This window comes from Leucopleurus acutus (assembly GCF_964270905.1).
Source record: "Leucopleurus acutus genome assembly, chromosome: 18".
NCBI classification, from domain to species: domain Eukaryota; kingdom Metazoa; phylum Chordata; class Mammalia; order Artiodactyla; family Delphinidae; genus Leucopleurus; species Leucopleurus acutus.
Window position 1 is genome coordinate 68,463,244 of NC_139160.1, and position 12,859 is coordinate 68,476,102.

General features: G+C 36.0%; 1 protein-coding gene and 1 long non-coding RNA gene across 2 annotated transcripts in view; one reads left to right on the forward strand and one right to left on the reverse strand.

Moving 5' to 3' along the window:
* The window catches only part of PCCA (propionyl-CoA carboxylase subunit alpha), a 364,039-nt gene that overhangs the window by 226,718 nt on the left and 124,462 nt on the right, over positions 1-12,859 (forward strand). Inside the window, exon 19 of the mRNA XM_082859189.1 lies at positions 7,292-7,394. Within this exon, the coding sequence (XP_082715315.1) occupies positions 7,292-7,394 (103 nt within the window). The remainder of the gene's footprint in view (positions 1-7,291; positions 7,395-12,859) is intronic.
* On the reverse strand, positions 7,707-10,421 carry LOC309974521. Its single transcript, XR_014326888.1, has 2 exons — positions 7,907-10,421; positions 7,707-7,778 (listed from the first exon to the last, which is right to left on the reverse strand). It is a non-coding gene; the product is annotated as an uncharacterized lncRNA (long non-coding RNA).

Here is a 12,859-nt window from a genome sequence, read left to right on the forward strand (position 1 = left end):
GGAAATTTATGAGTAAAATGATGCAAACCTGGAAATAATTTGGCAGTTTCTCAAAATGTAAGACAGCATCACATGACCCAGCTATTCGACTCTCAGCTATATATACCCAAGGGAGATTAACCCATATGTCCACACGAATGTTGTATACAAATGTTCATAGTGGGCATTTTTCATAATAAGCAGGCAGTGGAAATGTCCATGAAGTGATTAATAGATATATAATGTTAAATAAAATGTGGTGTATTTATAGAATGGAATATTATTCAGTAATAAAAATAAATGAGATACTTCATACAACATGAGTGAAATTTGAAAACACCATGCTAAATGAAATAAGGCAGGCACAAAAGACTACAAATTTTATGATTCATTATATATGAAATGTCTAGAATAAACAAAGTGTAGAACTATAGTGTGCATTAGGAAATGTGAAATGACCGCTAATGGGTCCAAAGTTTCCTTTTGGGGTTATGAAAATGTTTTAAAATTGGTTGTGGTGATGGATACACAACTCTGTGAATATACTAAAAACCAATGCATTGTACACTTCAGGTGAGTTCAATTTATGATGTGTGAATTTTATGTCACTAAAGCTGTTTACAATTTTTAAAAATTATTATATATGTTATATTTAAGAATTTATTTTCCTCATGGTGTAAAAGAAGTTCAAATTTTAGGAATTAAAATGAGACATCATTGTATCTTCTAGCATGATGGCGTTTTCTTTAAGAATATTTCTTCTGTAATTACAAAAGACATGGAGGAACCTTAAATGCATAATGCTAAACGAAAAGAAGCCAATCTGAAAAGGCTACGTTCCGTATGATTCTAGCTGTACAACATTCTGGAAAAGGCAAAACTGTGGAGACAGTAAAGATCAGTGGTTGTCAGGGATTCGGCGGGGGTGAGGATGGGAGGTTGAATAGGTAGAGCACGGGAAACTTTAGAGCAGTGCAACTATTCTGTATGATACTTTAATGGTAGATACATGTCCTAATACATTTGTTCAGACCCTAGAATATACAACACAAACAGTGATCCCTATGGACATTAGTTAATAATAATAATGCATCAGCTTTGGTTCATCAGTTGTCACAGATGTACTGCACTAATGCAGGATGTTAATTAACAGGGATACTGTGTCAGGTGGGGTGAGTGAGGGTATGTTTAGGAAAATCTTTGTGCTTCCTGCTGAAGTTTTCTGAAAACCTTAAACTGCTGTAAAAGATTAAAAATTAATTTTTTAATTAAAAATTCTCCTGAAGGTAAGATTTTTTTAAGAAAATTAATAAGCAAGCCACAGAGGGGGAGAACATATTATTAATACATAAATCTGACAAAGGCTTTCTATCTGAAGTAAAGAACTCCTGCAAATCGGTAATAATAATGCCAACATCCTAATACAAAATGAGCAAAAACTTGAATACAAGTGACCAATAAGCACTAATGTGTAGGTATTCAACATTATTAGTCCTAAGGGAAATGCATATGAAGAGTTGTGGTTTCTCAGCCTCCAGTCTGGCTAGAGTAGGACTAACACAGGCAAATGGTGGCAAGGCTATGGAGCAAACTCCATTGCTGATGGGAGTATAGGTATGTTTTAATACTTTGGAAAACAGTTTGGCAGTTTTTGTAAAATTAAACATACGTTCACTGTAGAATTTCCACTCTTAGATTTTTTACACACAAGAAATGAAAACGTAAGTCCTCAGAAAACACTTGTACAAAGAATGTTTATAGCGGCTTTGTTCATAAGAGTCCCAAACTGGAAACAACCCAAATGCCCATCAACAAAAGGGTGAACACATTTTAGTATGCTTGTATTATACAGTAGAGTACTACTCTGCAATCGAAAAAGAATGAATGATTCAACTTGAATGAACCTCAGAAGAATTATAGTGGGCGAAAACCACACACGAGAGTGCATATTTTTGAAGTTTGTTTATGTGACACTATTGTTGAACTGTTTTGGGGAAGATAAATGATGGAACTTAAGGTTTTTGAATTTCACTGTATGTAAATTGTATATTAATATTGAATAACAGGTTGTTGAAATAATAGAGGTGGACTTGATATTATTGCACCAAATTATGATGATGATAGTGTCTCTTATTTAGCCTTTATGTGCCAAGCACCAGTCTAACCATTTTATACCTTTTATTTCATTTAATCAACACGTGAATTAAGTATTCTTATTGTCTTTGTCTTACTGACAAGGAAACTGAGGCACAAGGAGTATAGTAACTTGTAAAGGTCATGTAGCTTTTGTGGTCAGTGATCAATCAGTCAGACTCTAGGGCCTGCAGGGGTGATGGTTAATCACCACCATCATTGTCTTTCTTCACTAGTTGTGCCCAAAGTTCAAATTGAGAACCATAAACCCTTACTGGTGGAAGAAGAAAATAGGGTTTGCATAATATTAAAATGTGTTTAAGATTATAAGTCATACTGTCCATTTGTAGATTCAGATATCATTTGTGTAATGCTAAGACTCCAGACTTGGTAATGTTCCTTAACTCTTTCTAGCACTATTTTGTGATACACATTCTTCTACACAGTCTCCTACATTCTAATGTACACATTTTAAACTGCATACAGTCTGAAGTCTATTCCTCCACTATGACAAGTTCTAGCTTTGAAGAGGTTCTCTGAAAATGCTGCTTTTATCTTTCTTCTGCAGTGATGAACTTTAATGTTGGAGTGTTGTAAGTTCTCACATAATAAGGCTTAGATTTTTGTTTGGTTTGGCAGTAGACTTCTGTTTAAAATTCTTTTAATCTGTTCATTCCATGCTTTGTGTATTCATTTTGATAGCTGATGGCTCTGTGAAGAATTTTATGTGAATTTATCACACTAATAAAACTCTTCCTCCATCCCAACTTGCTAAAAGTGGGGTTTTCAGCGAATTGTTGAATTTTTGTCTTCTTTGGGTTTTTTTTTTTTTTTTTTCCTGGAGGAAATAAGACACAATTCATACGCTAGATCTAAAGTTTCATTAAAATTGCTTATGCCCTGTCTCAGGCATTTTAAGTGGGCCATCTGTCTAAACATCTCTCTCCTTTTTTTTCTGATCATTTCCTCGACTTATTCATGAGCCATGGGAGGGCTCCTTTGTAGTCTCCATGTAGCTGGTTCTGTCTGCCCCCACTGAATACATCTATGTGCTTGCATAACATATCTTTTCACCATGCTGGAAATTCTCTGAACTTGGTGCAGATGAATGGCCCACTTTTCTGAAGGCCTTTTTCTTCCTGCAAAGATTTGTATGCAGAAGCTGACCTCTGCAGCCATGGAATGCAGCATATTATTCTTGATCATTTTACAGACCACCCACTGTGAAAGTTATGATGAAGGATTGCTTAATGATTCTTTGACCACTAACATTGTTTTAACTCAGTATTTCACTCCTAAATAGGTAATGGCACAATTGTAAACCAGCATTTCTGAGTGTCTGACACTATGGTTTTGAGATGCTTATAATCCTTGATAACTAAAGATGCTGTTAGTTATGTTTACACAAAATCTGCTTTAACAAATGACATGCAATAGCAACATACTTGAGTTAGTATTCCTTGCACCTTTTTGAGTAAAATATTCCAATAAGTTTAAATGTATTAGCATTAACATTTGTGACAGTCAGCTGACAGCTTTTTACCATAAAATGTAGAAAAATTTAGTTTAATTGAGCATATTCATTTTGGTTGACTGATGATAATCAAAGTGGACAGGTCTGGGTAAGAGCTGTTATTTGATTTGCTTTGTGAGTAGCTGTTTATGTGAATTCCTTTTTACTGGTTTGTTTGTTTGTTTTTGAAGTAGTAGCTTAAATGGTATCAGCTTTCCAGTTAACTAATAAGTCACATAGATGAAATTTTTGATCAGATGGCAGCCTGTTTCACTAGACAGACACTTCAGTAGAGGGGGCTGTTTTCTGTATATCATTACTACAGTGAGTTGAGTAAAGCTCCAAGACTCCCACCCCTACCCCCCCTTTCAGCGAGTTGTTCATAAAATCTTCTTTGAGACTATTTTGGATTTAGTGAAGAAATATAATTCTTTTTTAAAATTTAAAATATAACTTTAGGTAATTATTATCATTATAGACATGTTTGTGCTGGTGGACTTAATTTCATTGTTTTGAAATAATTCTTGTTAATCTGGTTTCAGTAATTTTGCAGAAATAGAGCACATATACTTTCAGGTTGATATGTATTATTATCTTTATTTATAGTTATAGTTTATTTCTATTGTAGAGCTTATTGATATTTATATTGGGCATATATGCCCAACCCCATCCATTTTATTCAAAAACAAAACAAAACAAACTACTTTCAAACTTATGTAAAGCCAGAAGGAATCATAGCAAACTTTGTTTGTAGAAGAGTGAACTCATATAAAGAGATTCCACAGTTTGTCCGTCTTTTCTTAGTGTCTCAAGGTCTTGCTTTCACAGAGAAGCCTCTTTCTATATGGTTAGAAAAGTGCTGCTTCAGGAGTCGTATGCTCAGAAGCAGCAGCCGCTTTCCCCTGTTATCTCACCAACTCTGCTCTGATCCTTATTTTACAGGTGTGGAAATTTTGGTTCAAAAGGATTGAATGAGCTCCTGGTACAATGCTAGTAAGAGAACGGGCTGAGATCAGACCTCAGCATTTCAACTCAGAAGAGCCTATGCTCTCCCTACAGGTCCTCTTGGGGCAGGTTCTAACACATATGAAACAGATGTGGATCAAAATAAAACAGTGGAAAAATAAATAGTAGTTAGGTTCCAAAGAGTGGCGACTACATCTCGCCACCATCTGTAAGATTGCTTTCTGTGGGAAAATGTGTTCTGCTTTTGAACAGGATGTCAGGATCAACAACTTCCCAAGAAACCTCTTGGGAAATTGGGCTCCACATTTACTTGAAAGACTTATTGGGCCACTGAATTGTGAAAAGTATTAAGCGTATACTAGAGGTTAAATAGAAGGGAGATCACTGAAGTTTGTACTATAATTAGGTGAGGAAGATAAATATTCTTTTTGAAAAATCTGTTAGTTTGAGAAGCAGAGAGAAGGAATCTAAAGTTTCCTTAATGGGATTTCAGTTATGGGGGAGAACAAGAGTATAGGAGTATATCATCGTAATAAAAATGAACACTTATATGCATTATTTAATTTTATCCTCAGTACATCACTATGATGCAGACGCTATTATATCTTAATTTTATACATAAGGAAACAGACTTTTGCTCAAGGTCAGAGCTGATTAATGACGGAGCTGGGTTTTCTGCCAACTTCGGCAAGTCATTGGCGCCTGAGCTTGTAGCCACTGTGCTTGGTTACCCCACTCATGACATCTTGGCTCAGTTCGGTTTGTGAAGGAATTTCAGGCCTTGGCCCAGCCGGATGTACAAGTCAGAGAATAATCAGAAATAAAATGAAATGCAAAGAGTGGGGACTTATTTTTTAAGAAACTTGAATGATAGGTTGATTAATTAAGGTTTAACCTGGTGTAAAATAGAAAACCACGGAACAGTCTTGAACAGGAGAGTGATCTAATTATCGAGGATAGCAGAGTCCAGAAAGCCAGGCTGCACAGTAATCTAGCCATGAGGTTGTTTCTGTCATCGCAGTACTCCTGAGAGGATGGGGTGTTAACCTCATTTGAAGTTGTACCAGGTGAGCATAGTGAGGTCATCCACACAGTCCCAGGCAGCCCGGGGGAGCCTGGGAGCTCAAGGCTCTCTCTCCTTCAGTGGCTCACAATGTGTCCCTGGGGAGACACGGTGTCTCCTGTGAGGGGCTTGGCACCTAGTGGATGCTCCACTGCTTCTTTCCCACTTTCCCCTCAGCCCTTTCTCCCCAGCCTGTGCTGAGGTTTGGGGATATAAAATAAGGCATGATCTTGGGCTTTTAGGAGCTCACAGGCCAATGGGGGAGACAAACATGAACAAACAAATGCCCTGTGGACAAGATGCCAACAGAGGCCAACCTGGATCGCAGAGTCACCCTCCTCCTCTTTTCCCTCCTCTCTGCCCCATATGCCTTCTCCCTCTCTCTCTCCCCCCACTTCCTGTCCCTCTTCTCTCCTCCCTTGTTGTTCTTTCAAGCTCTCATGCATGAAGCTCTGTCCTCTGAAACAATCCTCTTCAAATTGCCAAAAAAGAATCTTCCAGACCTACAGTGTGCATTAGTCTTGATTTGTTTATGCATTTTTTAAACTTTAATTTTTATCTGTGTAGTATTAAAAACATTTTCTTCATCTTCAGAAAATAATTCAGTAAGTAGTGTGCTGAATACAAATATTCACCTAAACTTATTAATCATCCTCCATTAGACATCGTGACTAGAGGTGATTTGATTCTAATCATAATGTTTTGACTATGACTTTTTTTTATTGACTACACAGACTCGTTTGAAATTCAGGGGGGTGTTATATTAAAACGTAGCCTGCAACATTTTTTTAGAACTAAGAATTAAGCCAGAGTCTTGATACTGCATGTTTAGTGCTTAGTCAGTATTACTTCACAACTATAAATAATGTAAATATGCCATACTTAAATTAGGTTAATTCAGAAATCATTAAAATTTTGTTACTTTAAAAATTGGGGAGAAACATTTGTATTCCAAAAATGTTTTTTGTTGGCTGCTTGTCCCAATTTTTCTGGAGCACGTAATATTGATCATTCACAGGAAAAGACCTGTGTGTTAAGACTAGCATCACTGATGTTGTTTTCTCACCCAGACAAACAAACAAACAAGAAACTGAAACAAAACAGTTGGACACAAGGAAACTTTTGGAGGTGATGGATATGTTTATTACCTTGATTGTGGTGATGGTAACATGAGTGAATAAATATGTCCAAATGCATCAAATTGTATACATGTGCAGTTTTTTGCATACGAATTACAACTCAACCTGAAAAAAAGAAAAGATTAGCATTGTAAGGTTTTAAAAACAGTCTTGAACAATGACCAGATATTGAAAAGAAATTAACATTGCTTAAAGGAGGTTAATTTTTGAAGGACTGTCAAAATTAAGCAGCTCAAATTCATAGACGAGGTGATGGTACCACAATTATTTCAGAATGACTGCTGTTGTCTTTGGAGTGTCTGTGTGTGTGTGTGTGTTCTTTTTTGGTTTTAATCTCTCTAGTTTCCATGTTAAAGCTTGTTTCCAAGAATAGAATGTTCTGAAATGCAGTGTTTGGCGGTTTTACTCTGCACACTTAATGTCAAAGGAAAATCAGTTTACTGAGAGAGGATAATATAAAATTACTCACTCTTTTTCTTTCTTTTCTTTCTACTTCAGAGTGCCTATTGTAAAACCACAAGTGGCCAACTGGGAGCTCTCAGTAAAATTGCATGATGAAGTTTATACTGTCGTAGCATCCAACAGTGGGCCAACATTCTCTGTGAGTTTTATTTTTGATAATCTTGAAATTACCTGTGAATATTTAAAACAATTTTTAACATATTCCATGAGTCTCATCTTTTGAATCTACGACATAGCTATGTATCTGTTTCATCTTCTTTAGGAAGCTGAATGTAAATGGAAATTTTTGTCTCTTATGTTAAAGAGGAAATGTATTCCCAGACTTAGGCACATTCTAAACCCACTTCCTGACACCTGATTCATTTTTCTTTTGTTATTGAAAAGTAATACTTTTGCCTTTGTTATAGAGAAGAGCATCTTTAATGATAATTCCAAATGTATGATAGCTGTGTTTCTTTTTTTTTTTTTTTTTGGTACGGGGGCCTCTCACTGTTGTGGCCTCTCCCGTTGCGGAGCACAGGCTCTGGATGCTCAGGCTCCACGGCCATGGCTCACGGGCCCAGCCACTCCGCGGCATGTGGGATCTTCCCGGACCGGGACACGAACCCGTGTCCCCTGCATCGGCAGGCGGACTCTCAACCACTGTGCCACCAGGGAAGCCCTGTGTTTCTTTTAAAACAAGTAATCTGAAGCCTCATATAACATTTTCTTGAGATTTCATGTTGTGAGACATTCTTTAGGCTAAATTTACCTGACAGTGACATTCCTTTTGTCTAGAAGAACTTAAATGCCTTGGATAGTATCCATGACAGAACTGCTTTAGTTTAAGATTGATCTTCTGTGGTATGAATGACATGTTTAAATTCTGTGGTTTAAGATTGCCAGAAAAATACCATGAGGAGTTACTGTTTTATTTTTATTTATTTATTTATTTATTTATTTGGGCCACACGGCTTGTGGGATATTAGTTCCCCGCAGGGATTGAACCTGGGCCCCAGCAGTGAAAGTGCCAAGTCCTAACCACTGGACCACCAGGAAATTCCCAAGAGTTACTATTATAACTTGGGTCCTTTTATACTTTCAGCATGAACTCACAGAAGCTGCTATATAGTTATATAGTTAGTATAATGAATATTATATGTTCATTATATGTAGTATATAAGTTAGTATAATGAATATTAATCTACATTTCTCCTCTCATGGCTAAGTTGCATTGAAATGTCATATTATTGGGGGGAAAATGACTTTTCATCAAAAGATTTAAGCAGGATATGAAAATCAAAATAATATAATTTCATTGAAACAACACCCAGAGAGGCTCGAAGTATATGGCAGATTCTTGATCCCAGGTAGAAAACACTGCATCAAGGATTAATGAGAATTCATTTATTCAGCAAATACTTATTACATGCCTACCGTGTGCTAGGTTAAGTATGAGGCTGTTACACTGGAGAAGGTGACATTCTATGTGATCATCAGAGTCACAAGTAAATGAGATTAATTCCTGAATTAAGGGTGGTCTCCTTGGTTGTCTTTAAATTTTATGATTCATTCTGTATGCCAAAATTGCTAAAGCATTTGTTACTTAAAAGATATTTCGCTCAACTGTCTTAAAACGAAAACTATGATAGAGTTAAACAGTGGTCTTATGATACATTTTGTGTGAATTTATGTGATTCTTTATGTTCCTCCTTTCTATCTGATTATTTTAAAAAATAGCTTTGTAAGTGGACACTTAACTGTACATCAGGTTGAGTAACAAATTATATGTATTGAATAGTAAAAAATATTATAGTGTAGCATTTTCCTCAGGGAAGGTTAACTCTACAAAAATGTAGACTTTAGCATAATTTTCAGTTCTGTACTGAGTCACCACTGAAGTGTTATTCTTAATCTGATACTCTGATACAATGTTTCTCTAAGCAGTGCCTTGCCTTAATAAGAAAACTGCCCAGATTACTTCTTAGAGCTGTTATTTCTTTGGGCTTGTTTCAGATTCCGTGTTGGAAAGCTAGAGACCATTGGCTTGACAGCTCAAGTGGTGTCTTTTGAATTTTTCCTGTAGAATTACCCCCGTTTTACATTTTAGCTCATGAAGAAAGTAGGTTTATTTAAAAAACACATCAAAATTAATGCATTAAAAATTTCCCTGGAAAATATCCACCTTGATATATAGTATCAAAAACTACTTCCTGTATGTATTGGCTTAGCTACTATCAGAAGCATCAAACCTAATAAAAATGGAGTATTACTGATAGTATAGCCCTTTTTCCTAACTGTATTTGGACTGAGCTTCATTTGACATCAGTACTATGAAAGGATACAAGCTGAATAGTGTCACCCTCTGCCACATCAACAGAAAATTAATCAATCTAGAGGTGACAGTCCAGGTTAATGACCCAAGAGGTAGTACACATTTGTTTACCTCACAGTAATGTGTTCATGTTTTCTAAAGTTCTTTTATTAAAAACTTCTTAAAAATTATAAGGTATTTCAAATGAGGAAAATATAGTAAATGTACAAATCTGCTCTATAGGTCTCCTATTACAACAGAAAAACACCCCTAGATACAGCTAAATCTCTTCTTTACATCATCCCATCTGCCTCTTCCTCCCTAGCGGTGACAGCTGTCCTGAAGGTATCATGTTTCTTTCTTGTACATGTTGTTACACTTCAGTGTGCCATAATAATAGTGAAACATTTCACGTACCATAATCATAGTGAAAAAGAAAATTGTGAAAAATATATATACTTAATGATACCATTTATGTAAGATTTAAAAATACACAAAGCAAAAATAGTTCAATTTACAATAGCACCAAAAAGAATAAGATTACTTAGGAATAAACTTAAGCGTAGAGGACAAAGACTTGTACACTGGAAACAACAAAATGTTGCTGAAAGAAAGAGGACACAGATAAATGGAAAGCCATCTCATGTTCATGTATTGGAAGACTTAATGTTGCTATAAATGTTAATATTATCCAAAGCGATCTACAGATTCAGTGTCATCCCTATTAAAATCCCAGCTGAGTTTTTGCAGAAATAGAAGAAAAATCCAGAAATTCATATGGAATCTCAAGGGACCCCAAATAGTTAAAACAATTTTGAAAAAGAAGAACAAAGTTGGAGAGCTCACACTTCCTGATTTCAAAATTTATTACAAAACTGTGGTAATCAAAACCGTGGTATACTAGTAAGACAGACACATAGACCAACAGAATAGAATTGAGAGCCAGAAATAAACCCTTGGATATATAATCAAGTGATTTTTTAAAAATAAATTTATTTATTTACTTATTTATTATTTTTGGCTGCATTGGGTTTTTGTTGCTGTGTGCGGGCTTTTCTCTAGTTGCGGCGAGCAGGGGCTGCTCTTTGTTGCGGTGCGAGAGCTTCTCATTGTGGTGCCTTCTTTTGTTGTGGAGCACCAGCTCTAGAGTGCAGGCTCAGTAGTTGTGGCGCACAGGCTTAGTTGCTCTGCGGCATGTGGGATCTTCCCAGACCAGGGCTCGAACCCTTGTCCCCTGCATTGGCAGGCAGATTCTTAACCACTGTGCCACCAGGGAAGTCCCTATAATCAAGTGATTTTTGACAGGAGTGCCAAGACCATTCCATAAGGAAAGGACAGTCTTTTCAACAAATAGTACTGGGAAAAGTGGATATCCACATGCAAAAGAATGAAGTTGGACCCTTACCTTACACCTCATGCAAAATTAACTCAAAATCTATTGAAGACCTAAATGTAAAAGCTAAAGCTGTAAAACTCTTAGAAGAAAATAGGAGAAAATCCTCATGATGTTGGATTTGATGATAATTTCTTGGGTATGACATCAAAAGCATAGGCAGCAAAAGAAAAATACTTAAGTTAGACTACATCAAAATTTAAAACTTTTGTGCATCAAAGGCAGCGAGTGAAAAGGCAATCCATGGAATGGGAGAAAATATTTGCATATATGTGATATATTTCCATATTATTCAGAATATATAAAGAACTCAACAGCCGAAGAAACAACCTGATTTAAAAATGGGCAACGGACTTGAATAGACATTTCTCCAAAGAAGATATACAGATGGCCAACAAGCACATGAAAAGATGCTCAACATTGCTGATCATTAAGGAAACACAAATCAAAACTATAATTGAAGATAACTCACAGCAGTTAGGATGGCCACCATTAAAAAAAGAAGGAAAAAAACCCCACAAAAACTCCAGAAAATAATAAGTGCTGGTGAGGAGGAGAGAAACTGGAACCCTTGTGCACTCTTGGTGCAGCTGCTGTGGAAGACAGTATTGTGGTTCTTCAAAAAAATTAAAAGTAGAGCTATCATATGATCCAGCAATTCCACTGCTAGGTGTTTATCCAAAAAATTGAAAGCGGGGTCTTAAAGAGATATTTGCACACTCATGTTTAGCAGCCTTATTCACAATAGCCAAGAGGTGGAAGCAAGCCAAAGGTCCAGTGACAAGTGAATGGGTAAATAAAATATGTTATATACATGAAATGAAATATTATTTAGCCTTTAAAAGGAAGAAAATTCTGACACCTTTTGTCACAATTCATTACAAATTTGATACAAACCAATGCAAATTAGTATTTTAGTGAAAAAAGTTTTAAAGTAGGGAGGATGAAAATTTGGGGAAATAAAGAAAGCAATGAAGAAGCAGTAGAAGATAAAGTATTTTATGTGTTTTAGGTTTTTATTCTAACTGAATACAAGTGTCAGAATGAATAGCAGAATTAAGAAGTATACGACCTGGTAAATACAAAGTTGAAATATTATGTAGCTTATTAAAATGATAAACTCATAAATGTAAAAAATAATTTGATTTTTTATCTATAATATTTTCATGATTCCCTTCTGGATTCCCAAGATGTTTTCCACTTCTCTTTTATTCTGCATAACACAAAACTGCTCAAAATAGTTCAGGATAAAAGAAAAGAATAATGTGTTTATCTTAAAGATGATGGACTAGATTCATATTGAAGACAATTCACTTTGAAGAAAAATGTCAGAGTACTCTTGATGTGAAGAAAATTAGCTTAGGAATTTGGCCTTCCCAAGGATGAAAAAATGAGCACTGTACATGCACTGAAAAAAATTTTTGTCCAATATTTCATGTTAACTACTAATAAACTAGAAAAAAGTTATATATGATCCTCAATATTGAATTAGATATTCTTCATTACAGTGATCCACTGATAGACATTTTTCTTTTTTTGCGGTACGCGGGCCTCTCACTGTTGTGGCCTCTCCTGTTGCGGAGCACAGGCTCCGGACGCGCAGGCTCAGCGGCCATGGCTCACGGGCCCAGCTGCTCCGCGGCATGTGGGATCTTCCCGGACCGGGGCACAAACCCATGTCCCCTGCATCGGCAGGCGGACTCTCAACCACTGCGCCACCAGGGAAGCCCTGATAGACATTTTTCTATGGACCTTGTAAACTGCTTCTTAAGAATAATCAGAATCTTTAGACTATTGAATTTTGGCATATCAATGTAATTTTTGTACTAATGGTTATGAAGAAAAATCTAAATGATCTAAAATAACATTTAGTATTAAGGTCAAGGAAAATAATACTTTGGCTTTTAAAAAACTCAGT